General features: G+C 50.2%; 2 protein-coding genes across 2 annotated transcripts; both read right to left on the reverse strand.

The window, feature by feature from the left end:
• Nucleotides 1-597: 597 nt before the first annotated feature.
• VPS29 (VPS29 retromer complex component) lies at nucleotides 598-7058 on the reverse strand. The gene is given in 6 exon segments (XM_061577383.1): nucleotides 598-1469; nucleotides 2043-2164; nucleotides 3629-3742; nucleotides 5306-5421; nucleotides 5424-5496; nucleotides 7044-7058. Coding segments are annotated over 6 exon segments (558 nt in total). The 3' UTR covers nucleotides 598-1351.
• A 598-nt stretch (nucleotides 7059-7656) lies between these two features.
• Nucleotides 7657-25670, reverse strand: LOC133359266 (zinc finger protein 768-like). Its single transcript, XM_061577746.1, has 5 exons — nucleotides 25442-25670; nucleotides 15779-16477; nucleotides 14564-14623; nucleotides 13111-13173; nucleotides 7657-11743 (listed from the first exon to the last, which is right to left on the reverse strand). Exons 2-5 carry the CDS (start codon nucleotides 16449-16451, stop codon nucleotides 11181-11183), a joined length of 1359 nt encoding a protein of 452 aa, XP_061433730.1. The 5' UTR covers nucleotides 16452-16477; nucleotides 25442-25670; the 3' UTR covers nucleotides 7657-11180.
• Nucleotides 25671-27168: the final 1498 nt, after the last annotated feature.

Consider the following 27168-nt stretch of genomic DNA (forward strand, 5'->3'; position numbering starts at 1 on the left):
GGCCATTGACCGAGCAACCCAACGTTCCTACCAGCTCCCTCCGCAGGAATGTTTTCCAGTCGATTAGCACGGTTGGCTACGTACGGTGCGAAGGAAGTCCGCCTGGTATGCAGGAGGTCGTGGGTTCGATCTCGGCCCTGACGATGACCTTCTGTATATTTGGAGTTTGTGGTGTCTCCCTCTCCCCGTGGTTGCGTGGATTTTTCTCCGGGTCGTCAGATTATCCCTCCACATTTATAAACGTGCGTTTAAGAGTATCAGGCTGCTATGAATTTCCTCACAAGCCACTGCGTTGAGCCATCATTTGTGGCCAGGTGGCTTGTGAAAATGAGCTATACATCTCAGTGGACCTTACCTCGTAAAATAAAAAAAGTTTTAAAAGTTGAATTTCATTTCATTCCTTGCACCAGAACCCATACCAACCACACTACTATGCCAACCCACAGCCTGCCCCAGGGATTGAACCTAGGGGATCTAACTAGGTTCTGACTCAGCGTACTTACATGGCCATTATGAACCCCCTGTGAGAGAGACCATGTCCACGGTTTAAATTCACCCCACTTAGGGGGCATTAAGAAAAACACACTGAAACAAGAGTTGGCGTGTAGATGAAATGTGGCACTTTAATTTAAATTTTCACGTCGGAATGTGTAAAGGCGACATTTCACAGATGCATCACTCGCCAAAATCCATCTGTGCAGATGTTGCAGCTGCCTGCTGAGGTGATGTATTTGCGATGGTCGCGTTTGTGGGAGGTGGTGATGTTTACGATTGCGTAGCGGTTTGGTGGTGGCGTTGGTGACGATGTTTGTGGTAGTGGTGGTATTTGTAATGGCGTGATATAGTTGAAGGTAGTGGTGATTTAGGTGATGGTGCTGGCGATGCAAATAACGGTGGTAAAGACGCAGATGCCAGTAGTGTTGGTGATGCTGCTTCTCGTCCTGCTGTTAATATTGATAGAACTACTCGTATCACGTACGTAGTAATAGTATTCATGGCTCTCACGTATGTCCAAGTATTAAATGAGTGGCAGTCGTAGTAGTACTCGTTGTATGATGCGAGTCGTAGTGGATGTATTCCATGTGCAGTTGTACTGGTTGTTCTTGGGTCATGTCTTATTTTATCACACTAAATTATCATTGTGTTGTCTAATTGTATCTATTAGTCGTGTTTGTGTTGCGTTGGTTCTGGTGGTGGTAGTAGTGCTGTGTTAGTAGTAGCAGCAATGCTGTGTTAGTACGAGTAGTAGTATTTGCGTTGTGGTCAATGAGTAGCAGTGAGTTAGTAGCAGTGAATTAGTAGCAGTGGTGATGGTGCAGGAGGTGGTAGTGCTGGGAGTGGAGAGGCCACGTCATGCCTTCTTGTACTCGATTCTCTCCACTTTGACGTCATCTCCCAACAGCTGATAAACATACGTGACCACGGTGGACGCCTGAATGTCCATGAGCACGAACGATGGCACCACATTACTGCGGAGACGTGGAGATAAACGCGCGATCGTTAAAAATCACACATTACTGGGGACAGAGAGCGAGATGCACACAGACAAGCCCGTGCGTTAGCAGCAAGGACAAACAAAGACACGTGGAAATCCGGGGCGATATACGCTACTGCCAGATGCACTTCACCAGGGGAAACGCGAATAGCGCGTTCCCATGGACACTTTGTAATAGGCTCGGCCTAGATTTGGCAGCCCCTACCAGGGTATCCTGCATCTCCTCCATATCTCCTAATATAACTCCATGGCCCGTCTCTTGTCCCCATGTATTAGCCTGGTTGGCTACGTACGGTACGAAAGAAGTTCAACATACATACATGTATGTCCACCATCACCCATGTCTCCCCTTTTCTCCATGTTTCTCCCATGTCTCCCAATATGTACCCCATCACCCAAATCTCATGTTTCCCCATGTGTCCCCATGTCTCTCCATGTTTCTCCATGTTTCTCCACGTCCGACCCCCATGTCTCCCGTCACTTGTGTCTCGCATTCCTCCATTTCTCTCCCCATGTCGCCCACCGTGTGCCCCCAATTATGGCACACCTGTCCAGCGGGCTGTACGCTCCCGTGGCCGAGCCGGGGTTGATGTAGAACCTCCCCTCGCTCTCAAACGCCTCGAAACGGTGCGTGTGTCCCGTGATGATGATGTCAGCAGCCAGCTCCCTCTGTTGCCAAGCCACGCACAGGCACAGAGACACACATACACACGTGGCCACACACAGACACACAAATACACAGGAAAACACACGCAGACCCATACAGAGAGACAAAGACCCCCTGTATAGCCTCGAAGGACTTTTGGGACAAGTGCCGTTAGTGAGCACCTATGAAGGCTGGCACTGCACACAAGGAGGTGGGGGGGTTACCAGCACCATACCCAGTAGGATCGACTCAGCCTCATTTGAGGCTAAGTCGATCTTGTAGAGGTCAACAACAAAAAAGTATTTTTTTCTGGCCTGGACTTTTATCTGGCAACAAAATTGACGCCTTTTGGCGTCATCTGGTCCAACCCATGTGAGACTAGGCTCTAAGTAAAGCTGTCTCGGGTGTGGACCAATCAACTTCAAGGTCAGTGCATACATTATCAGAGTTATGTTTTTTGTTTGCATTATGACTGCAGGTATTGTGGTCTATGCAAACATGACTCCTCGTAAAAAAGGTGTCAGTTTTGTTGCCAGATAAAAGGGTAAAAAACCAATTATCGAAACTCACTCTTAAGTGGAGCCACTTCAGTGGCTTGACGGGGCTATTACACTGGTCAACAAAAAAAAACAATTTCTAGCCTGGACTTTTGCAGCTGTTTTAGACTAATTTCAGGGTGCTGATTCCAAATCTGATCTGATTTGCTCTATCACATCTCTTTTTTATGCTATCGGCATACCCCATTTTCATTGATTTTACCCGAAATTAACTCTGTCACTTATGATTGCAAGTTGTGAGTCAGTGACTGCTTTAGTGTTAAAATATGGTGCTGTATTTTTAGGATAGTGTGTTTATAATATAATTTTATGTAGATATCCACATTTATTTACAATTTTTCTTCTGCAGTTTTTATTGAAAATGCAATATTTGATATCTCAAAAACCTGATGTGATAGACAAAAACTGATGCCAGATTTGGAATCAGGACCCCAAAATTACATTAAAACCGTTGGAATACCTCATGCCAGAAAAAGTGTTGACCAGTGTAATCATCCCTGGTATTGGCCATGAGCGGGATTCGAAGGTCACACTAACCACGATGCTATTGCTCCCCACGTGTATGTCTATACATCTGTGTACATGCATGTATACATCTGTGTACATGCATGTACGTGCAAGTGTATGTTAGTATGCACTTACATGTATGCCTTTGAGGGTGCGTGTGCAACGGTTACCACGCTGCACTACAAACCCAGCAACCCGAGTTAGATTCCTGCTCACGGCCAATACCAGTGACGATTATCTGAACCGGTCCCAGGCCTCCCCTAGCTCGACTGAGCCTCAAATGAGTCCCTGGTGCGACATCGTGCTGGTCACCCACCCCCTCGTGTGCCATGCCTGCCTTCATAGGTGCTCGTTAACAGCACTTGTCCCAACAGTCCGTTACGGCTACATAGGGAATCTTTGTCTGTGTGTATGTGCAGGCACCTGTAGCAGGGCCAGTGCTGCTGCATCTCCCCATGGCACAAGCTGGTGTCCGTGAGAGAGGCCGATGCGGAACTGCCCAACCGTCACCACCTTCTGCTCTGGCCACGACCCCACCTACACGAGAAAACGCACGGGGACACACACAAAGAAATGTGGACATTAAGCAGATACACGGGGACATGAAATAAAAACTTCGATTTAAAGCTTTTGTGACTGCAGGGATTCATCTTCTTGGTTCTTTCGGTAAAGTCACGTAGAAGGGAAATAATAAAATAATAAAAATAAAACATAATAAAATAATTCTCACGACGTTTCGGCCACAAATTATTTTGTCAAGGCGCTCTTCCCTCTCCAACCCAGCTTAAATATACGCTTCCAAGCTTGGTGGTGTTCATTCAGACGCTGTCTTTCCGACAGACCTGTTCTTCACCTGAGGACGGCTGCTTGCGTTGTGGCCGAAACGTCGTGAGAATTATTATGTTTTATTTTTATTATTTTGTTATTTCCCTTCTACGTGACTTTACCGAAAGAACCAAGATGAATTAAAAACTTGATTTGGAGTTTTTTCGTGACTGCAGGAATTACTCTTTGGCTCTTTCGGTAAAGTCACGTAATTTATTGTCTTTCGACATGAATTTAGATGCATGGACAAGCGGGGGCCACATGGGGGTATGCACAGACACGTGGAGAAACACAGGGACACAAGAGATCCACAGAGTTACACGAAGGATATGTGGAAACAGAAGGAAGCAAGGTGACACAGGGAGACATGCACAGACAATGAGACATGCACCAGGACACAAGTAAATATACACAGGGAAACACACAAAGACAAACAGGGACAGATATAGGCACAAACGGGAAGATAAGGCATAAGAGAGACATGTAAGGATACGACCAATGTCTTCCTGTGTCCGTGTCCTCAATGCTCTTATCTCTGTGCCTCTGTGTACCAGTGTGTCTGTGCCCCAATGTCACCGTGCCCCTGTATACCTGTGCCCCAATATCCTCAGCTACTCTGGTCTTTGTGTCCCTCCCATGTTCTCATTCACCCCATTCTGTGTACTTGTCAGAGGCGTAGCTAGGATATTTTGCGCCTGGGGACAAACTATAAAATTGGCGCCCCCCCCCCGTTTAATCACATTTTCCTATTACATCGAATAAGGAATAACAATTAAATTTTAATGAAACATTGTATTTAAAGAAGCAAATTTATAGAAATTATATTACATGGCTCACTCAGTCACTGTCGTAGACTGGTTGACATAGTCTACAAAAGATACATTTTTCTTGATTTCACTGTCGCAAACTGGTCAATCACGTAATCAAAATCATTTTTTTCCAATGTTTCTCTTTCAACGCTAAGAAGAGCAAGATAGCTGAGACGATCTTGTCCCATTGAAGTTTTAGGTTGAGGCGTAGATTTGTGCGGTAGTTTCAGGCTGCCGCGCCCGCCGCAATAAGTTATAATGTAACGTTGTAAGCCTCATTTTGGCGCCCCTTTACCTTGGCGCCCGGGGACATATGTACCCTCCTGCCCCCCCCCCCCCTAGCTACGCCTCTGGTACTTGTGCCCTCAAGCACCAAACTCTTAATTCACACGTGTGAATTGTGGGACACAGTCTCTCGTGTCTCACATCCCCAGTGTGTTTCCATGTCTGCCAGCCCGTCTGTCACCTGGTCGAGGTCTCCCCGCACCACGTGCACATCAGCGGCGAGAGTCTTCAGGTAGTCGAGCGACTCCTTGCTGCACAGGTTCCCCGTGCACAGGATGTGCTGGATTTTGCCGGGACCAGCAGCTTCTTGAACTTGGCCGGCAGAGCCGAGCTGCGGTGTGGGATGTGGAGATCTCCGAGCACCAACACCAACTGTGAACGTCGACAGCGTCATTTTCATTTCAGTCTTTCTCCCTTCACCCCCCCCCCCCCAAGTTTTATTCCCAATGACGCTTTCATTGTCACATCAAGAGATGAGTTATCCATCCGGTATCTCTAGCGGGGTCAGCGCAATACTCAAGAAGACGTCAAGTGATAATGGTAATTTCAACTCGTAATGTGCCACACACTCGTCGCTCACTCATGTCAAAAGATAGAACGAGGGTAATGCTCCATTGGAACCTCATTTGCCAGTAAAAAATATAATTGTTTTTTTACCCTTCTATCTGGCAACAAAACTGACACTTTTTTTTACAAGGAGTCATGTTTGCATAGACCACAATAACTGCAGTCGTAATGCAAACTTTGAGTTGTGCGCCTTTTGGCGTCATCTGGTCCAACACCATGTGAGACTAGGCTCTAAGGAAAGCTGTCTCGGGTGTGGACCAATCAATTTCAAGGACAGTGCATACATTATCAGAGTTATGTTTTTTTTTTGCATTATGACTGCAGGTATTGTGATCTATGCAAACATGACTCCTTGTAAAAAAAGGTGTCAGTTTTGTTGCCAGATAGAAGGGTAAAAAACCAATTATCGAGGGCAATGCTCGTCAATTAAAAAATATATATATTTTACCAGGTTAGGCCCACTGAGCTATACATATATAGCTCGTTTTAATAAGCGACCTGGCCACGAATAATGGCTCAACGAAGTGGCTCATCACGTGGAAATGTATAGCAAGTTTAGCAACCAAACACATTCTAAATGGAGGGAAAAACCCACGCGACCACGGGGAGAGAGACGCCACAAATTCCAAATATACAGCAGCAGGCGTCAGGGTCGGGATGGAACCCATGACCTCATGTGTACCAGGCGAGGGAGTTAACATCTCCTAGCCACCTTGGTGCTCACACCGGTGTGTGCAATTCTCCAGAGCTCACAGGTTCACATAAATCCTCCACTGGTGTTAACCATGAGCAGCAATTGAACTCGGGTGGCCGGCTTCTTAGCGCAGTGCGCTAACCACTGCGCCACCGCTCCCCACACACTGGTCACATGGCTCAACTCGTGACCCAACACACATCACCAGTAACCATCGTTAACATCATCGCCGTCACCGTAAACACCATCAGTACTTCCATCAACACCAACCACCATCACTTCGATCATCATCACCACCATCATCATCATCAAGAATGTCATCAGTCACCAACGTTAACATCACCACCAACATCATCATCAGCATCATAAACATCACTTCCACTATCATTTCTTCCATCACCACCATCATCAAAATCGTCACTCCCAGACGCGAGGGGATGTCTCGGCAATCACAGTTTTTTAGTCATCACCACAATCACCATCACCACCATCACCAACCATCATCATCATCACCACCACCACCACGATCACGAGACCCTTAACCCCATCAGCCCATAGCCCTCCCCTTAACGTTGCGTCTACCTCTACCCCAACAGGGCCGGTCCAGCGAAAGCCTCACCCCACGCCACCGCCCGCCAACCCAACAAACACCCGGCACTCCGGAGAGCCCCATGGGTCCCCTGTGGCCCCCCTCAATACCCCCAGAGCCCCCCAAAAATGTCACCATCGCGACGGCGGAAGAAGGAGCGGCAGGAGACGTCGGTGGCAGCAACGATGCGGGCGATTGGGCGAGACGGCAAGGGGCGGGGCCGGCTGGGGGTGGGCGGAGCCTGTGCGGGATGGGCGTGGTCAGCGCAGGCTCCGCCCACCTAGTGCAAATACATCTATTTGCACTAGGTGGGCGTGGCTTGCCTAGGGTGGGCGTGGTCAGCGCAGGCCCCGCCCACACAGTGCAAATACATCTATTTGTACTAGGTGGGCGGGGCCTGTCTAGGGTGGGCGTGGTCAGCGCAGGCTCCGCCCACATAGTGCAAATACATGTTAGCACTAAGTGGGCGGGGCTTGTCTAGGGTGGGCGGGGCTTGTCAAGGGTGGGCGGGGCTTGTCTAGGGTGGGCGTGGCTTGTCTAGGGTGGGCGTGGCTTGTCTATGGTGGGCGTGGCTTGTCTATGGTGGGCGTGGCTTGTGTAGGGTGGGCGGGGCTTGTCCGGAGAAGTGGGGGGGGGCAGTGTCAATGGCGTGCAGTTTACAACAACAACAAAAACACATTCGTTAAGCTCATAATAGAGTTTATTTTTTCAGTTTCATTTATCTCCATATATATAAAAAGCAAAGTTGTGAATATGTGTGTATGTTCAAAATGTTAAGCATACTTCCCGACATGCATCAAACTGCAAATTTGCCATGTGGGTACTTTCCAGACTGTACACCATGCAGACATTATAAAAATACACTTATTTTTCCATAATTTGCAATGTAAACTAGTGAATTGGACATTGCCATTAATTCACTAGTTGTATGCAGCTGGCCACAGCTCTTTCTTAAAGGGGTGGATGTGGCTAATAGAGGTTCATAATGGCCATGTCAGGGTTCAAATTTGAAAAAATAACCGCAAATTACTCAACTAGGATCTACACAGCAATCATCGCCTCCGACTGCGAAAACTTGGCAGGACCCTCCTTCGTGACTGCAGGGATTCATCTTCTTGGTTCTTTCGGTAAAGTCACGTAGAATAGAAATAATGAAAATAAATACAAATAATAAAACATACTTTTATTACGTTATATTTTTATTATTTTATTATTTCCATTCTACGTTACTTTTTCCTGTCCCCTACATTGAAACGCACCCTAAAAGGAAATATATTTTAGGACGTGCCAACCATCATCCAAAACGCAACTCGGGGACCTGAAAGCCATCCTGAGATAAGAGTACCAGAGATGCCTCGACAAATGGCAGGACCACTGGAATTACTGCGTTCGATCAGACTACTTTGAAGGAGATTCCAAAGAACACAGGATGAGATGTTACTATCCTTTGTGCAAGCACTTCCAAGAGTTCATGAACAGTGAGCCTGGTGAAATTTGGGGAGCGCATCGTCAGTAGTGACCCTTTGGTTCCTAGGGTGTTTCGGCCTTTAATACTATACACCCTCCCCAAAGGCGGCCAGCGACAGGGTGATCAATCCTACGCTTGCGTCCCATTCCCAATTAGTCATAGGAGTTGCCTTGTTGTTGGTAGCCAACATCCCATACAATAGATTAGGCATTGTCTGAATAAAATAGTAACCGGTATTTTTTTTTATCACGTAGGGATTTTGAACTTCTTTTGCGCCGTACGTAACCACCTGTGCTAATCGACTGGAAAGTAGCAGTGTGTATGTGAACCTGGGGCAGCTGCCAGCTACGGCTGCAAGTTTTGTCGTACATGTTATGTATATCGTTTATTGTTAAATTTGAATCACACTTCCTATGATTACTGTTGCTACATTGTTTTCATAGCTTTATTTTGGTGATTCGAAAAGATGTGGTTAATCTAAATTGTCTCATGGTTTTTGTTGTTGACTTGCACCACATTGGGACTTTTGCACACAGCGTTTTAACACGTTTTTTTGGGGAATATTTGCTGGTTTATTCCAGGATGTTTCTGTTACACGTCGTCGCTTTAAGATGTTCTATTCATATTTTGTTTGTTGCGGTTGCACCCGACTTAAGAGCCGCATGGCTCACAGAGCTATACCAAATAAATGAAACTTGAAACAGTTGAAAGCAGACTTCAGTTAAACCATAGTACGCATACTACTGGCTTTACAATTGTGCAGAGCTAAGGTGTCCCATTGTTTAACTACTGTACAGTAAAACCTTTGCGAGCATAATTCGTTCCGGAAACGTGTTTGTAATCCAAAGCACTTGTACATCAGTTGTGATCACGTGACGCTCGGCAGACAAAGCGTATGCACGTACTGCTCGTATTGCAAGACCTCGCTCGTTTATCAAATTAATATTTATTTTAAAAAATTGCTCGTCTTGCAAAACACTCGCAGACCAAGTTACTCGCAATCCAATATTTTACTGGACTTGTAATTTGTGCTAAACACGAAAAGTAAAGAAATTAATTAAATCAAAATAGGATCCGATTTACAACGGGTTTCCAGGAATGCATTGTCGTAAAAGCGGGAACGGCCTGTATTTACTCCAAAAATCTCTTCAAGTGACCTCTAATCCACATCAGGGGGCAGCACTTTCCCATCGGCTTCATGTACAGAGAAAAATATTCGCCACGTGACAATCAATATTTTTATTTCTCGAAGCCAGAAAATTGGCAAAAGAAGTGATGAAGCAAAATGATCATAATGGCTTTTTATGTAAGTCACAGGAAGCTCAGGTGTGAGAACACCCAGGACCCATGTGGTGTTCCTCAACACCCTTGCCCTCCATTTAATTATCAAATTGTCAACCAGGATATCTTCAGGCATAGACTGCAATGATTTTTAAACTTCTAAACTCTAACTTAAAAAAAACAAAGAAAGGTTTGGTCAGGAACATATCTTTCATTGCATTTTCATTTCAGTCTAAGTTTCAGACTTGGTGAATTGTATTCTTTATCAAATGATATTCGAACAAAAAAGTGTTGCTGGCTGGATGCACGGCTGCCTGGCTGGATTTCTTGTGCATGGACAAATGCTCGTGCGTGGGCGATGACGTCACCCACATCCCCACAGCGTTGAGCCAGGTTGTGCCAGGTTCTTGCGCGCTGACCTCACGACCTCCCCCCCTCCACCCTACAGGACATCATCACTCGGCACGTTAGGCGTTCATTGCCACGCAAGTGCCTGTGACCAAATACATTGTAGTGAGCGACTTCCGAGATCCCCGTATAACCTACGCAGGCTGTTGGGGCAAGCGCTATTGGCAAGCACCTATGAAGGTCAACATGGCACACGAGAAGGTGATACGACTAGCACAATGCCTGGCTGCGTTTCTCTCCCCATTGGTGATAGTTACACACTTTAAACAGCACTTAAGGCCGAGTCGATCTAGGGGAGGCCCAGGAACGCGTCAGATATTTGTCACCGATGTTGGCCGTCAGTGGGAATCGAACTCGGGTCGTCGCTCTCTAAATAAGCACACACACAAAGGCGTACACACATGCACAGCTCCCTCCGATCTCACACCATAGCCCCCGGTCCTCTCTACAAAACTCCATCCCCTCTCTCCACATCTTTCCTCCTCCCTCCCCCTATCCAGATGTAGAGATGTAAATAGAGTCTCTATGGCGTGTACGCCATCTAGGTTCACGAGCAGGTAACTGCATCTGACTCGTACCTCTCTCTGGCACCGGCACGTGAACGGCACGGGGTAACAAGCGGGCCCTAAAAGGGGGCTTTAGGGACACGTGACGCTGGCTCCGGTTCCTTCGGGAGAGATCGATAAGAGGGATGGGGGCAAAGCGTTTGTGGCTGTCTCTAGGAGTTGACGTCTCTTCGCTCTTAGATTGTACTTTCAGGCTCCGTGGGTCAGGAAGAAGTTGCCATCCTGACCCGGTTACGTAGTGACCCGGTTAGGGTCGAGTTAACCCGTTGAAACGTGAGAGTAGTAGCCCTGTTGGGGCCGGTATAACAAACGTGGTGCCTTTTAGAATAAAGTGTGTGTCTCCGTGGAACCCACTACACAGAAAACCCTCCTCTCCTCTCCCACAAATCTCTGCTCTTCCTTTCCTCTCTTCCCTCCAACATTCCTCTCTCGTCGACCAATCCCCATCTACCCCAACACCCACTACCCCAGCCAATACGTCAATCATGTTTTCGCCAGCCCAGGGCAGCGCCCGCTGTGGTAGCGCAGCCCTGCCATCTGCCGATAGCCACGCCCGCAAGCGCAGCAGCGGTAAAGCTTCTCGCCGCACTGGTGCTTCATCATGTGCTGCGTGGCTACCAACAGCGACTGGAATGTGCGTCCGCACACTGTGCAGTGGTGCCGCTGAAGCCCCTGCCGCTTTTGCCCCTGCTGCTTTTGCCGCTGCCAATGGTGCTGCGACAGCAGGTGCTCCATTAGCAAGTGGACCGATGTGAAATTCCGCAGGCACAGCGGGCACTTGTGAGGACGGGCTTTCGCACAGCGTCGGGCGGTAGTGACACCACCAGTGCCACTGCCTTGTGCGTCGCTGACTGTTGCCTCGCCATTAAGGTCATTGGCGCTACCCACCACCATCTTCGTTTTCCGCTTCCTGAGACTGCTGTGGTCGGACGAGGCGGTGGCAGTGATGGTGAAGACATCGGGGTAGTCCACGGCCTCCAGGGAGCTAAATTGCGCGAGGCCGCCAAGCCCCCCCGACCGGGAGACGGGCAAACAGTTGGAGGGACCTGTGGAGAAAGATGGGGGGGGGGGGGGGAATAAGAAAGGGGATGGGTAGTGGTGCGTCGGCATGATGCATTTCATTTACACGTCGATTCTTGTTCAAGATACATGCACCAAAATGTCACGTGAGAATCAATTAATTACGATTGTCAATCAAATATTTACGATTATTGACAATTTGTGTGATAGACCAGGGTGAAGAACACATTTCTTGCAGAGGGCCGAATAGGACTTTCAGATATGTAATGGTTGGCCACACATTAACAAATGTGTTACCGTTCAATTACAAGACGAGACAACACATTCCTGCGGAGGGAGCTGGTCGGAACGTTGGGTTGCGCGGTCAATGGCCAGGGTCAACGGCGGCGTGGTGTATTCCGCAAATATGCCCGACTGTGAGGGCGGGCACAAGCCGGCGTGAGTAGGTTAAACGTTGAGTTTTATAAGGGCACCACGGGGTGACCAGCCCCTCCCCACCCAGCCCCACCGCCCACCCAGCCCCCACCCAGCCCCACCCTCCCCCTCTCCACCCAGCCCCTCCCCACCCTCCCCACCCAGCCCCTCCCCACCCTCCCCACCCAGCCCCTCCCCACCCTCCCCTCCCCACCCAGCCCCTCTCTCCCCACCCAGCCCTTCCCTGCACGACGGACACAATAATCCCCTGTGGGCTGGTGTAACCAGGAGGTTCCTACCAGTATAACAGAGTATGAAGAGACCTTTGCTGTGACAGACGTGAGCGAGTGTGCGAAAATAAAATAAAACAAGTGTTGCTGTTGCCAGCTCAAAAATATTCCCCTCTAGTACCCGATTAGTGCGGCCAAGATATTTGCAATAATGGGTAAATATGATAATCTTATTCTTCGGTTCTTTCGGTAAAGTCACGTAGGTAGAAAAATAGTAATATAGTGAATTTAAAAAACCACGACGTTTCGACCGCAACATAAGCGGTCGTCATCAGGAAAAGGGGGTTTAGCCTCTAAAGGCAAACTGTTTATAAAGGTTTAAAATGGGCGTAGCCCAAGTGTCAGCAGCATGGGCGGGGCAGCTAATGTTAATGTAAGTGATGGGCAATGGCGGCATTGGTGGTGGGTTTCCACCAATTAAAGGGCTGCCAGGTAAAGGTTTAACATTTGCGTAGCTCAGGTGTAGCAGCATCGGCGGGGCAGATGTGAATGTAAGTGATGGTAGTAGTGACTTTAAGAACCAAAGACTATGAATTCCTGCAGTCACTAAAGTTTTAAGGGTAAATATCATTTGGAGGCCATGTCAAATTGGTAGGCCTCGTGTGATCGTGGTGAAATGAAGTAGACTACGACTTTAGCCCGAAACAATGCCACTGCATGGACTCAATTGTTAGCTGCCGTTATCTTACCTTGTTGGGCATCTACAGGTTCCAGCTTCATTGAGTGTTCATCTCCCATTGGAATGAGTGTATCTGCAGTAGACACAAACACACACATAAATACAAGGTTTACCTCTTCAGCCTTAGAAATTGTAGGAGTAAGTGCTATTAGAAAGCTCCTATTAAGGTAATTAAAGAGCATAATCGAATAGTGTGGTTAACACTATTCCAGGCCACCTTTACCTCCCCAGTAGTGATGGGCAAACACTGCACCAGGTACTCGTATAAGTTTGAAATGACCAAGGAAGGCCCATAATACATTTAAATACCACACACCACTGATGCACATTGTCGGGAATTGAACCCAGGCCACCGGCATTGTAGTGGTGTGTGTGGAGACCGCTGTATCACGACTCCAGACACAAGCAGACGCACAGAGACCCCTCAAATTACATCGACTTTTGGGCAAGTAGGAACAGCGCTCGAGAAGATGGCGTGGCCACTATCACCACCACCACCAAATCCAGACAAGTACACAACATCCAGACAAGTACATCACCAGGGCGCTTGTGCCGGGCTATGTGCACTTTAAGGCCACGTGAAGTGTCGAAGGTTTGCTGGCAGGTCACAGGACAGATCCAGGTGTCATGGGTTGACTGACTGAGATGACTGGCAGATGCATCTCCTGTGCTCCCCACTGTGCCAACTTGCTCCATGTGAGCTGTCCGGTGCTCCGCTCATTGTTATAAGCGTCACTCCTGTGCCCTCCACAGAGGCCGATCTTGACACCGCTGGTACCAGACATCAGCAAGGCCACTCAGCTCCATATTCTTTTGCAACTTATTAGTGCATCTCTTTTCTAGCCTGTGCCGCGCCCATTTAGCCCACTTTAACCGGCCAAAAAAAAAGTTGTTTGGGCATGTGGTGGCTGGGCAAGCGGGCGACATGATGCAGCCAATGGAGCCTTCCCTGCTGGAGTAGCTCTTCGACGGGACTGTGTGCAGATCTTCTCAATGATGGATGAATATAATTTTGTAGGCCATGTAAAAGTGGTAGGCCTCATGCGATCGTGGTGAAATCAAGTAGGAGGTCAGAATGTTCAGATGGGCCATTGGTTCTCCACTCCCATCGTAGATAATACGAGATTGAATTTGGGAGGCAAAAACGATTGGGGTGATATTATCTCATATGCACCAACTGTCATCATGGTCCAGTAACATCGGCCCGATTACAAAAAATCTCTTCACGCTCAAACAGTGAAGCGCATCTCTTCGCGGCATCCATTTTATCGACCCCACAGGCATAATTACAATCAGGATGAATTGACTACAATGAGGATATGAACTCGCAAACTCCTGGCAGCAAGTCAAATGCTCTGGCCACAGCAATGCTGGCAGACTACGACTGAAGCCCAAAACAATGCCATCTCATGGACTTGTATTAGCTGCAGTTATCTTACCTTGTCTAGCGGCAGTTATCTTACCTTGTACATCTACATGTTCCAGCTTGATTGAGTGTTCATCTTGCATTATAATGGATGTATCTGTCGTGACACAAACGCACACATAAATACAGAAGACATAATTTTCCGTAAAGTTAAAATGTGGGAATTTACATTTAATTTGGCTAACTTACAGCTCTGAAAAATCGTGCGATGAACATTCTCTCTCTTGCAGGGTATGGTGGGAAAGTACCCGACCATAGAGTGTCAAATAAATGGTCACTTGAAGGGATCTCAGCAGTGCTAAGTTATTAAAAATGTGCCAAACAGACTGAAGAACGGCCCCAAAATATATCCCAATGGATTCAATCATCTCACACCATTACCCAGATAGTGCAACTGGAATAATATTGAAACAAAAAAGAAACACACATCTCACCATTGGAACCTCATTTGCCAGTAACAAAGTATGATAATTGTTTTTTTTACCCTTTTATCTGGCAACAAAACTGACACCTTTTTTACAAGGAGTCATGTTTGCATTGACCACAATACCTGCGGTCGGAATGCAAACAAAAAAACACAACTCTGATAATGTATGCACTGTCCTTGAAATTGATTGGTCCACACCCGAGACAGCTTTCTTTAGAGCCTAGTCTCACGTGGTGTTGGACCAGATGATGCCAAAAGGCGCACAACTCAAAGACAACGCACCATCAGAGTATGAGAGCTCGGGGTAAGCATTTACACCATTGGAAACTCATTTGCCAGTAACAAAATATGATAATTGTTTTTTTACCCTTTAATCTAGACTAGGCTCTAAAGAAAGCTGTCTCGGGTGTGAACCAATCAATTTCAAGGACAGTGCATACATTATCAGAGTTATGTTTTTTGTTTGCATTCCGACCGCAGGTATTGTGGTCAATGCAAACATGACTCCTTGTAAAAAAAAGGTGTCAGTTTCGTTGCCAGATAAAAGGGTAAAAAAAACAATTATCAAACACACATCTACCAGTGCAGCAGCAGCAGCCTATCATTGGCCAACCACAAACACAAGGGGGACATCACAGTAATACATTCTGCTACTCCTGGCGCAGTTATCTGACTTGACTACCTGAATGTGAAATTATAGTTGTTGCTCGGCATCTACATCAGCCAAACGAAAGAAAATTGGCCAACCTTAACTCTACCTTGCAAAGGAAAGTGGACCAACGAACTTAACTCAACCGTGGAACGAGACCGCCAACAAGTTCTCACCAGGCATGTCACTCACGGCCGTGCGGTACGCGTGCTCGCTGTCCCGCGTTGGCGAACTCTGTGAAGACCCAGCCTCCCCCAATAATCCACTTGAACGTCCACCATCTCCACCACGTCCAACACCACCACCGACATCGCCTCCTGCCTCGGCACCAGCATCACCACCAGCATCATCACCAGCATCATCACCAGCGGCGCCACCATCCACCTGGTGCAGCCTCTGCATCGTGAGCGACAGTTCGCGACTCAACCCGTTAACCATCTTTGCGAATATGTCCTTCAGTTCATCGTTAACACCACGATGACCACTACTGCCACCACCGCCATTTCCGCTAGCACCACAAACGCCACCACCAGCCTCGGCCTGCAGCAGCCGCGTTGGTGCCCCCGACTCGTCCAGGCAGTCCAGCTCCGCCACGAACCGCCGCAGCACGGCGTAGAAGCCGAAGGGCAGGCGGTCGCGCGCCGCGGCCAGCAGCTCGTCACGCACGAGGCCATCCCCGACGCAGGCGCGTAGGACCTCGTAGTCCCGGATGCCCAGCTCCGAGTCCATGGCCCGGACCACCTCCTCGTTCACGCCCTGCGCCTCCAGCCACGCCGGGAAATCCCTAGTGGGGTCCAGGGTGATGGAGGCGATGGCTGGGGTTGGGCCGGTTGCCACCGCGCACGCCATTGCCTTTTCACGATTCCTACGGGAAACTGGACGGCAACATTTAAAAAAAAAATTTTAAGAGCTTCATTTTACGTGATGAGGGTGGTGGTAATTTTCGGAACTTTTACTGGTAGGAACCTCCTGGTTACACCAGCCCACAGGGGATGATTGTGTCCATCGTGCAGGGAGGGGCTGGGTGAGGAGGGGAGGGGCTGGGTGGGGAGGGGCTGGGTGGGGAGGGGCTGGGTGGGGAGGGTAGGGAGGGTGGGGCTGGGAGGGGGGTGGGAGGGGTGGGGCTGGGTGGGGAGGGTGGGGCTGGGTGGGGAGGGGCTGGGTGGGGAGGGGCTGGGTGGGGCTGGGTGGGGAGGGGCTGGTCACCCCGTGGTGCCCTTATAAAACTCAACGTTTAACCTACTCACGCCGGCTTGTGCCCGCTCTCACAGTCGGGCATATTTTCGGAACACACCACGCCGCCGTTGACCCTGGCCATTGACCGAGCAACCCAACGTTCCTACCAGCTCCCTCCGCAGGAATGTGTTTCAGAAGCGACCTGGCCACCAATGATAGCCCAACACAGTGGCTTATCGTGTGGGATATTTATAGCAGCCGTGGACATTCATTGCGAGTCAAATAATACTCGTAAAACGCGTGACGTTGATTCTAAACCGGGGACCAGGAGCACCGCAGACTCCAATTATACAGCAGCAGGCATCGTATAGGTGTAATGTTGAACTTTTCGCATTTTAACACGTAGGCTTTCGCCACCAATATTATTCATAACAAAGGTTTTTGGGTGAGATCGCGTTATTTATAAATGTGTTGTAACCCTCCACCACCCGACACGGCCAAACAGTAAAAAAATGTGTCACGTTTTTCAAAGTGTAATAAAAGGACTCAGACACTTCTTTCTGTCTTCGTGTCCTTTATTGGGTTCTTGTCTTCTCCCACACGGCACTCTGTTATAACTCTGTATTTGTAGCCCCCGGCTGTTGACTGCTATTATAGCTTCCCTTCTCTTCCCGCAGACTCTCTGCTTCATCTACCGTAACCTCTGTTCTCTCCCTGCAGACTCGCTCCTACCCCTATGCAGACTCCCGCTGCTACCCCTATATGCAGACCCTCTGGCTGCTACCGTATGCAAACCCGCTGCTGACTCTGTATGCAGCCCCGCTGCTGACTCTGTATGCAGCCCCGCTGCTGACTCTCTGTGCAGCCCCGCTGCTGACTGCAGCCTCCTCGCTGCTTCGGGTCGGTCACCGCTGGCCAACGGTGCCGATCCTCGCTCCCCCGTGTTCGTGGCGATCTCGCCACCCTCCGCTTCGCCCTTCGTGGCCTCTCTCTGTTCCTGGTTCCCCGTCACTCCTCATCCTCTTCCGGTTCCCCTCCTTCTATAGCCTAACCCCTCACCGCCCCACGTGACCTAACTCCTCCCCTCCTGACGTCACCTCCGGAGGGCCGTTTACGCCCGCATTACATCACCCTCCCCCATAAAGAAAATCCAGCCGACCTCGGCTGAATTGCAACCTGACAAGAAATGCGGGTGTAAAGGGCCAACACGTAAAAAGACACGAAGCATGCAACAACAATATAACCAGAACACAACACAATACAATTTTAACGAAACGTGAGGGATTTCGAGCGAGTACGGGTAGCCGGGCTGTCCCGAACGGTCGGCAGCCCACCCGCCGAGCGGGAACGTGGAAGGGTTTTAGGGGCGACGGGAACAAGTTCGTCCGTCGCCATTGGAGGCCCGCCACTGTTCCGGTCGCGTCCAGAGACATCCCGTACTCGCGTCCGCGGAGGGATAGGAAGAGCTGCAGGTCCCGTGGGTTCTGCGGCTCCGGTCGGCATCCCACGAGCGGAACGTCCTCCTCCCTGCGCTGTCACGGCCGGCTTGTCTGTGAAGGGTACGACAGGCGCTCTCGCAAGGTCAGCAGACACAGGCAAGGGCGAGTCGGCAGCAACAGACCCCGGCAAGGCAACTTCGGGAGATGACGCATCCGGCCGCGGGGCAATGTATGGCTTCAACCGGGATGTATGCACGAACCAGCGCCGCGAACCAACCTGAACACGCGCCGACTGTGGGTTGGGAACCTCAATGAGGCGGACCGGACCTTGCCACGGTTTGTGTAATTTAGGAGAGGTACCTGGCCGCACCTGTGGGCAATGAAGCCAGGCCAGGTCCCCCTTCTTCCAGGGGCACTCCCCCTTCGAACGTCGGGCACACCGCTCATTCCTGGACTGAGCTTTGGCTGTAGCCATGCGGGCTCTTTCCCTCGCCTCAGTGACACGGCGAACGTTGTCCTGAATATACTTAGGAAGAGGCTTAACAGGTCCCCTCGCACCGGTTCCCAACTGCTCATTAATCGGCGGCACATTCTCACGGCCGTACATAAGGAAGAACGGCGAGTATCCAGTAGCCGCGTGCGGCGTCATGCGATACGCCGAAAGCACCCCAGGGATATGCAAATCCCAATCAGATTGATTTTCCCCGACTGTATGGCACAGCATGGCGGACAGAGTCCGATTCAACCGTTCCACCATACCATCCGTTTGCGGGTGGTAGGGGGACGTCCGTATCTTTTTAGTTCCAAGAGCCGCACACACCTCCCCCAACAATTTGGACGAAAAGTTACGCCCTTGATCTGTAAGGAGCCTCTCCGGCGCCCCCTTGTCCATTACATACCCAAATAGAAAGGCGTCAGTGATAGACGCCGCTGACTGGTCAGGCAAAGGCCAGGCCATCGGCCAGCGAGAGAGGTACTCCACCCCCACCAGTAAATACTTATTTCCCTTAGCAGATGGCGGAAAGGGTCCCAAGATATCTAACGCCACCAGCTCATTAACCCGAGATACTTGAATCGATTGTATCGGCGGAACATATGGATGTTTAGGCGGTTTACGGCGGGCACAATCGGGACACGCGCGAACGTGACCGACGACATCCGTCGTCATGCCGTGCCAATAATAGTCTCGTTGCAGCGTCAATAGGGTTTTCTGCACCCCCAGATGTAAAAGTGTGTCACAGTGCAACGATCTAATCAACTCGTACCGCAATGACGCAGGCACAACGAGACGCCAGTGTTCCTGTATCCCTTCCCTCCACATCAGTAACCCGTCTCGGAGAGCAGTTTCCGAAATACCACCCGCACCGAGTTCCTTACCCGCCTTCTCCGTTCGTTTTCGTAACGACACCAAAGAATCGTCCAACATTTGCTCCCGAATCCACACAGACCTCGGAAGACGCAAAATCCCGTCCGCCGGTCCCCCGTCAACCGGTCCCGGTGTAAGCGGAGTTTCGAGAACATCCACCGCCAGCGCGACAGGCTGAGGGGGGAGCTGAGTCGGTCCACACCTATGCGTCCCCGACGCACACGCACAAGGGGATTGTTGCGGCAACCTGGACAGTGCGTCCGCGTTAGCGTGACGCACACCCTTCCGATGGTGAATTTGGAAGGAAAACTCTTGCAACGTGTACAGCCATCTCGCCAATTGTCCGGATGGCTGGTCCATCTTAAGAGCGTATTGCAAGGCCGCATGGTCCGTGCGGACAATAAACGACCGACCGTACAGATACGGTCAAAATTGGCGGAGAAAAAACACGATAGCCAAAAGTTCTCTGCGAGTGACGCAGTAACGGGTTTCCGCGGGAGACAAAACTCGACTCCCATACGCCACCACACGCTCAACACCACCTTTTGACTGGGACAACACCGCCCCAATACCAGTGTCACTCGCATCAGTATCCAGAATGAAGGGATGTTCAAAATCCGGATAATCCAACGTCGGTGCAGTAGCCAGTAAATCGCGCAGGCTCCGAAACGCCGCCTCCTCCGGTGGTCCCCACACAAATTTATGCCCCTTCCCAGTAAGGAGATGCAAAGGCCTGGCGATAGTAGCGAAATTCGGAACGAACCTCCGATAATATGAGGCGAACCCCAAAAACCGGCGCACATCACCCACCGTGGCCGGGGTTACCCAATCCCGGACACACGCAGTTTTCTCTGGATCCGTGGCCACCCCGTCCGCACTAACAATATGTCCCAAGTACCGAACGGAGCGTTGCAGTAGATGACATTTCTTAGGCTTGAATTTCAAATTAGCAGAACGCATTCTGGCAAATACAGCCTCCAACCGCAGTAAATGCTCATCAAATGTGCGGCTGAAGACAATAATATCATCTAAATAAATGAGACATGTCTCCCACTGCAACCCCGTCAATACCAACTCCATCAATCTCTGAAAAGTGGCAGGGGCTGCATTCAACCCCATCGGCAGACAATTAAATTGGAATAACCCCTGCGGCGTACGGAAAGCTGTTTTTTCCCGCGAAGGCTCGTCAAGGGGGAGCTGCCAGAAGCCCGAAGAGAGATCAAGCGTTGAAAAAAACTTAGCCCCTGACAAGGCGTCGAGAGAATCGTCCATACGCGGCAGGGGATACGCATCTGCCACCGACACTTTATTCAACTTCCGAAAATCCACACAAAATCGCAATTTACCATCCTTTTTTTTAACCAACACAACAGGCGCGCCCCACGGGCTATTAGACGGAGATATAATATCCGCTTTCAACATGTCTTCCACTGCCCCTCGAACATGCTCACGCTCAGCCGGACTCATCCGACGCGAGTTCAAGCGGATAGGGGCAGCGTCCCCCGTGTCGATATGATGAGAGAGCAGCGAGGTGCGTCCCAAGTCCAAATCGTCCGAGCTAAACACATCGGAATAGCTCGATAATAATTTATGAATTGCACAACGCTGCTCGGCGGAAAGGGCCGAATTTTCCCCACATAATTCGGCGATCCAACGATCATCCACCCCTCCATCGTGTGAAACACCACCCACCAGCCCCCCGTCCGGCAGGTCACTCTGAGCCGTAAACGCCGTAGTGGCGTGTGCCACAACGGTACCAGCCGGCACACACACACTTTCAGTACTCGCATTTAACACCTGCAAAAACGGGCGCTGATCTGGACGGACAATAGTTTGCGCCCCCACCAGTGCCAGTCCGCCCGTAACAGCGGCGGACGGCGACAGCAAAATCCCAAACGCACCCTGCCGACCCGGAACCGGCTTCCGGTATCGTAAGGGAATGAGCATCTGCGAGCCAGGTGGAATATCAACCGAAACTTCCGATAACGCCTGCACCTGGGCAACCGGAGCCGGTCGCCCCCAGGCGGACTGTAAGAACGCCAATTTCCGGCCCCCTGGTAGTTCAATGCAATTTTCATTGATTCTAATTAGAATGGGCATCTTAGCCAAAAAATCCGTACCCAACAGGCAAGGAACCGCCAGGGACCTTGAAATTAACACAACGCCCGAGGCCGAGACACCCCCGATAGAAATGTTAGCGTCCACCTGTCCCACGATGCCCATACTACCCCCGTTCGCAGCGATGCAGGAAGCGTAAGCCGGCCTCACGGCCCCCGGTGGGATGTTCAAAAGATGGAATATCACATCCGAAATAATGGTCGCGGACGCCCCGGAATCCACCAAAATACGTACGTCCACCCCTTGAATCGACCCCGGGACAGTGGACGACCCGGTAGCGGCCGCGACAACCCGCCGAGCCAGCTTACGCCACTGCGTTATCGAACGACAAGGCGCAGATACTGGCCTCCCGTATTTTAGAACATCCGCGTCGCATACCAACGGCGATGAGTGAGGTGTCGGGCCTTGCCGGGTGTCTGGTGCGCACCGACTTGCCTGTGCCGGAGGGTCTTTCTTTGGGGCGTCCGCTGTCGAGGCCTCCTGCTGGGGCGGCCCCGGAACCCGGGCCCAGCAGTCCCTGGCATAGTGGCCCCGACGGCCGCAGCGGAAGCAGTCGACGTCGGGGCGGCGCGCAGCAGGCACCCCGTCCCGACGCGGCCGCATCGGCGGCGGAGCCCGCGGCCCCGGCCCGCTCCGGGCCGGCCACGGAGCAGAGGCAGCCGACAACTCCTTCTGGCCGGTCGCATCCGGCACGTACACGGCCTTTGTAGGGTCCCACCCTACGGCCCCCCCATCGACGACAGGACCGCCCGTCCACGCCGTCACCTGTTTCCAGCGGCGGAGATTGAACTGGGCGTCCAAACACTTTGCCGCGGCCCGGGACGTGAGCTTTTCGTGACCGCACGCCGGCATAGGAATGCCAAGATCTCGGGACAACTCCAACATCTTCCCCAAGATGAGTGGTTCCAGCAGGTCAGGCTCCGTCTCCGGGTAAGCGGCCATAGCGAGTTCCAACACGGCGCCCCTGTACGCTACAGGTGACTCCTCAGGTGCGCGTTGCCGCTGCACGAATCGGCGATGGGCGTCATCCGGTGGCTCGTACGCGTCCGCCATTTCATCGAACACCCCTCGCAGAGTTTTCTTCTTCGCAGCTTTTATAGAGCGAAAAAAACGAACAGACTCATCATCAAGAAGAGTCGGGAGCACCTCCAGTGCCTCAGCGTCCGTCCACCTTGCCGTACGTACCGCCGCCAAAAATCTACAGGCGAACGCACTCCAATCGCCCCCGATGGAGAATTCTTTGACGGTTGTAAGGTGACGACTGCGACTCCTTGGCTTGCTTCCGTCCGTTACCGACTCTTCCGGCGGTAAGTTCAGCAAGGCGTCGCAACGCGGTGTCGCCAAGATGGCGGACGGTCCTCGCGGCGGCCCCAAAATGGCGGCTTCCCGCCTTCCGTGGTGCGCCACGCCCAAGATGGCGTCTTCACGCCGCGTGGCCGATGGCGGCGCCATCGAAGACAATCCGGGCTCCTGCCGATCACCACCATCGCCATCCAACGCCGCCCTTGGCGTGACAAGGTCACACAACTCAGTGATGACATTTTTGAGAGTTGCCAGTTGCTCCGCCATCCGAGTCCATCTTAAATCCTCGTCCTTTAACGCAGATGGGTCGGGCGAAGCGGCAACCTCCTCGACACCCGGGCCCTCACGGATCTCTCCCTGCGCCGAAGCGAAGCCGACCGCAGGAGGAAGATCGTCGTCGTCCGACGATGAAGCCGACGCCGGAGATGGAATATTCTTTTTCCTCAATTGTTTCGCCATGCCGTTTCACTTCTGACTCCAGTGTAATAAAAGGACTCAGACACTTCTTTCTGTCTTCGTGTCCTTTATTGGGTTCTTGTCTTCTCCCACACGGCACTCTGTTATAACTCTGTATTTGTAGCCCCCGGCTGTTGACTGCTATTATAGCTTCCCTTCTCTTCCCGCAGACTCTCTGCTTCATCTACCGTAACCTCTGTTCTCTCCCTGCAGACTCGCTGCTACCCCTATGCAGACTCCCGCTGCTACCCCTATATGCAGACCCTCTGGCTGCTACCGTATGCAGACCCGCTGCTGACTCTGTATGCAGCCCCGCTGCTGACTCTGTATGCAGCCCCGCTGCTGACTCTCTGTGCAGCCCCGCTGCTGACTGCAGCCTCCTCGCTGCTTCGGGTCGGTCACCGCTGGCCAACGGTGCCGATCCTCGCTCCCCCGTGTTCGTGGCGATCTCGCCACCCTCCGCTTCGCCCTTCGTGGCCTCTCTCTGTTCCTGGTTCCCCGTCACTCCTCATCCTCTTCCGGTTCCCCTCCTTCTATAGCCTAACCCCTCACCCCCCCACGTGACCTAACTCCTCCCCTCCTGACGTCACCTCCGGAGGGCCGTTTACGCCCGCATTACAAAAGGACAAAATAATTCACTTCTTTAGCCCACCGGTGTGTTGAAGAGAGCATGAACAGCATTTTAAAATAAAATTTTAAAATAAATTTTAAATACATTTTAAAATAAAATGTTAAAATAAATTTTAAAATAAATGTTTTAAATACATTTAAAATACAATTTTAAAATACAATCTAAAAATAAATGTAAAAATAAATTGTTTCAATAAATTTAAAATAACATTTTTAAATACAATTTTAAAATAAGATTTTCAAATAAAAATTTGAAATGCTGTTGATTCTCTCTTCAACACACTGGTGGACTAAAGTAGTGAACTATTTTGTCAACGCAACACTTTTTAAATCCTTTATATTAAGTTCACTTGCTTGCTTGCGCGCTTACGACCGTGCAAATCTTTCGGTCGTTTTTTAACCCACTTCCCGTGATCCAATCGAGCTGACATTTGCACACAGACTCGTTGTGCGTGACAATTTATTTTCGTGAAAAAATATTTCCAAAATTTTCCACTTTATAGGAAAAAAAAATTCATTAAATCCTTTATATTAAGTTCACTTGCTTGCTTGCTTGCGTGCTTACGACCGTGCAAATATTTCGGTCGTTTTTTAACCCACTTCCCGTGATCCAATCGAGCTGACATTTTGCACACATACTCGTTGTGCGTGACAATTTATTTTCGTGAAAATTTTTTCCTAAATTTTCCACTTTTTAGGAAAAAAATTTTTCATATTTAATTTAAAATACCAATGTGATAAAAATGAAACTCTAACTCAAGAAAAACAGAAATGAATAATAAAATAAAACCGATGCCACGCATATAAAGGATTTATAGTGAAAAACTTTGTTTTTACGGGTTAATTTTTTACTGTTTGGCCGTGTCGGGTGGTGGAGGGTTACGACACATTTATAAATAACGCGATCTGACCCAAAAAAACCTATATTCTTTCGCACTGTACGTAGCCAAAGGACAACAAAACTAATCCCAATTAAACAGCTAGGCGGTCAGGGTCGTAAATCTCGGCGACAATGAACTCATTGGGCCCCTTCATGCCGTCTTTAAAATGCAATAAAATACATCGACTGAACAAGACTGTTGCAGCAAGTTCTGTTAGCGAATAGCAACCTATGAAGGCCAACACACGAAGGGGGGGGGGGGGTGTGGGTAGCCAGCACCACACCCGGCCGCCTTTGTCTCTCCAGCTTTATTTATTTATTATTTTTTACACATCGCACCAGCTAATCGTTTGAGGCCGAGTCAACCCGGGGGAGGATCGGCTCGAATCATCACTGTGCGTTGGCCGTGTTGCGGGAAATCTCAATCTCGTGTAGGCGGGGGTTTCGTGTCTGTGGGTTATCACACACGCACCTTGATGTTGCGTTCGTTCGACGTCCGCTGCCTCGTTTGCGGCGTCGTTGTCGATTGTCGGAGAGTAGTAAGGGAAGAATGGAGGGGGAGCGAGCGAGACAGAGAGAGAGAAAGAGAGAGGGCGACAAAAGGAAGAGCAGAGCGAGAAATAGAACAAAAAAAAACACGTGTGGATAAGAGGAAGTGGCTGAAGGGGCAGCAAGCGGCAGGTCTCGCGCGTGCCGATTCGGAGGAGTCGCCGCGCGGCTTGCCGAAGTTGGCGGCCGTTTCGCCGCGGTCGAGATTCGCGTCGTCGGCTGTTCGGGTCCGCCACAGCCCTCTTTGTTCCCTGGGAACGTCCCGTAAATGACGTCACGCGATTTAAAAATATTTTTGAACCCCCTCCCCCCCCGTCGTCATCGTTATACGGCGTCACAAAAAAGTCAGACCCCTCCCCCCCCCCCCTTTTCAAAGATGACGTCACAAAGCTTTGCCCCCCCCCCCCAAAATATAAAACATGCTTCAAATCGCTTTAAACTATTGTCATTGTAGTGCGTATTTAATGTGGCGCTGCATTCTGATGTTGTCGGAGAAAAATTTATTAAAAAGGCTATGTAATTAAGTAGAACGTGCTGTCTATATTTACACGCTAACATCTCCTAGCCCCCGTGATGATGATGATGATGAGAGAGAGACACACGCATACTTCAAATATACAGCAGGCATCGTCAAGGTCGGGATAGATTTCACACCCTCCTGTACACCAGGCGAGGTAGTTAACATCTCCTAGCCCACGTGATGATGATGAGAGAGACACACGCAGACTACAAATATACAGCAGGCATCGCCAGGGTCTGGGATAGAAGCAGCGACCTCCTGTATACCAGGCGATGTAGTTAACATCACCTGGCCACCGTGATGAGGATGAGAGAGCGAGAGAGACACCGCAAACTACAAATATACAGCAGGCATCGTCAGGGTCGGGATCGAACCCAAGACGTCCTGTATACCAAGCGAGGTAGTTAACATATCATAGCCCACGTGATGATGATGAGAGAGACACGCAAACTCCAAATATACAGCAGGCATCGCCAGGGTCGGGATAGATTTCACACCCTCCTGTAGACCAGGCGAGGTAGTTAACATCTCCTGGCCACCGTGATGATGAGAGAGCGAGAGAGACACCGCAAACTCCAAATATACAGCAGGCATCGTCAGGGTCTGGGATAGAACCAGCGACCTCCTGTATACCAGGCGAGGTAGTTAACATCTCCTAGCCCACGTGATGATGATGAGAGAGACACGCAAACTCCAAATATACAGCACGCATCGTCAGGGTCGGGATAGATTTCACACCCTCCTGTAGACCAGGCGAGGTAGTTAACGTCTCCTAGCCCACGTGATGATGATGAGAGAGACACGCAAACTCCAAATATACATCAGGCATCGTCAGGGTCTGGGATAGAACCAGCGACCTCCTGTAGACCAGGCGAGGTAATTAACATCTCCTGGCCACCGTGATGATGATGAGAGAAAGACACGCAAACTCCAAATATACAGCAGGCATCGTCATGGTACACAGGCGACGTTGGGCATAACATCTCGCTACCGAAGAGATGATGGGCTGAGGTTAGAAGTTAAAATCTAACCAGGATTTGAACTCCCAACCGTGATTGAATTGGGGGTAGCTTTGGCTAAGCCTGGGATCTGTGGACCAGCTGGGGGCTTGCGAGGCGTTGTGTGCGTGC

The sequence above is a fragment of the Lethenteron reissneri genome, chromosome 64 (genome assembly GCF_015708825.2).
Source record: "Lethenteron reissneri isolate LAM-NWPU_2019-01 chromosome 64, ASM1570882v1, whole genome shotgun sequence".
Classification (NCBI taxonomy): Eukaryota; Metazoa; Chordata; class Hyperoartia; order Petromyzontiformes; family Petromyzontidae; genus Lethenteron; species Lethenteron reissneri.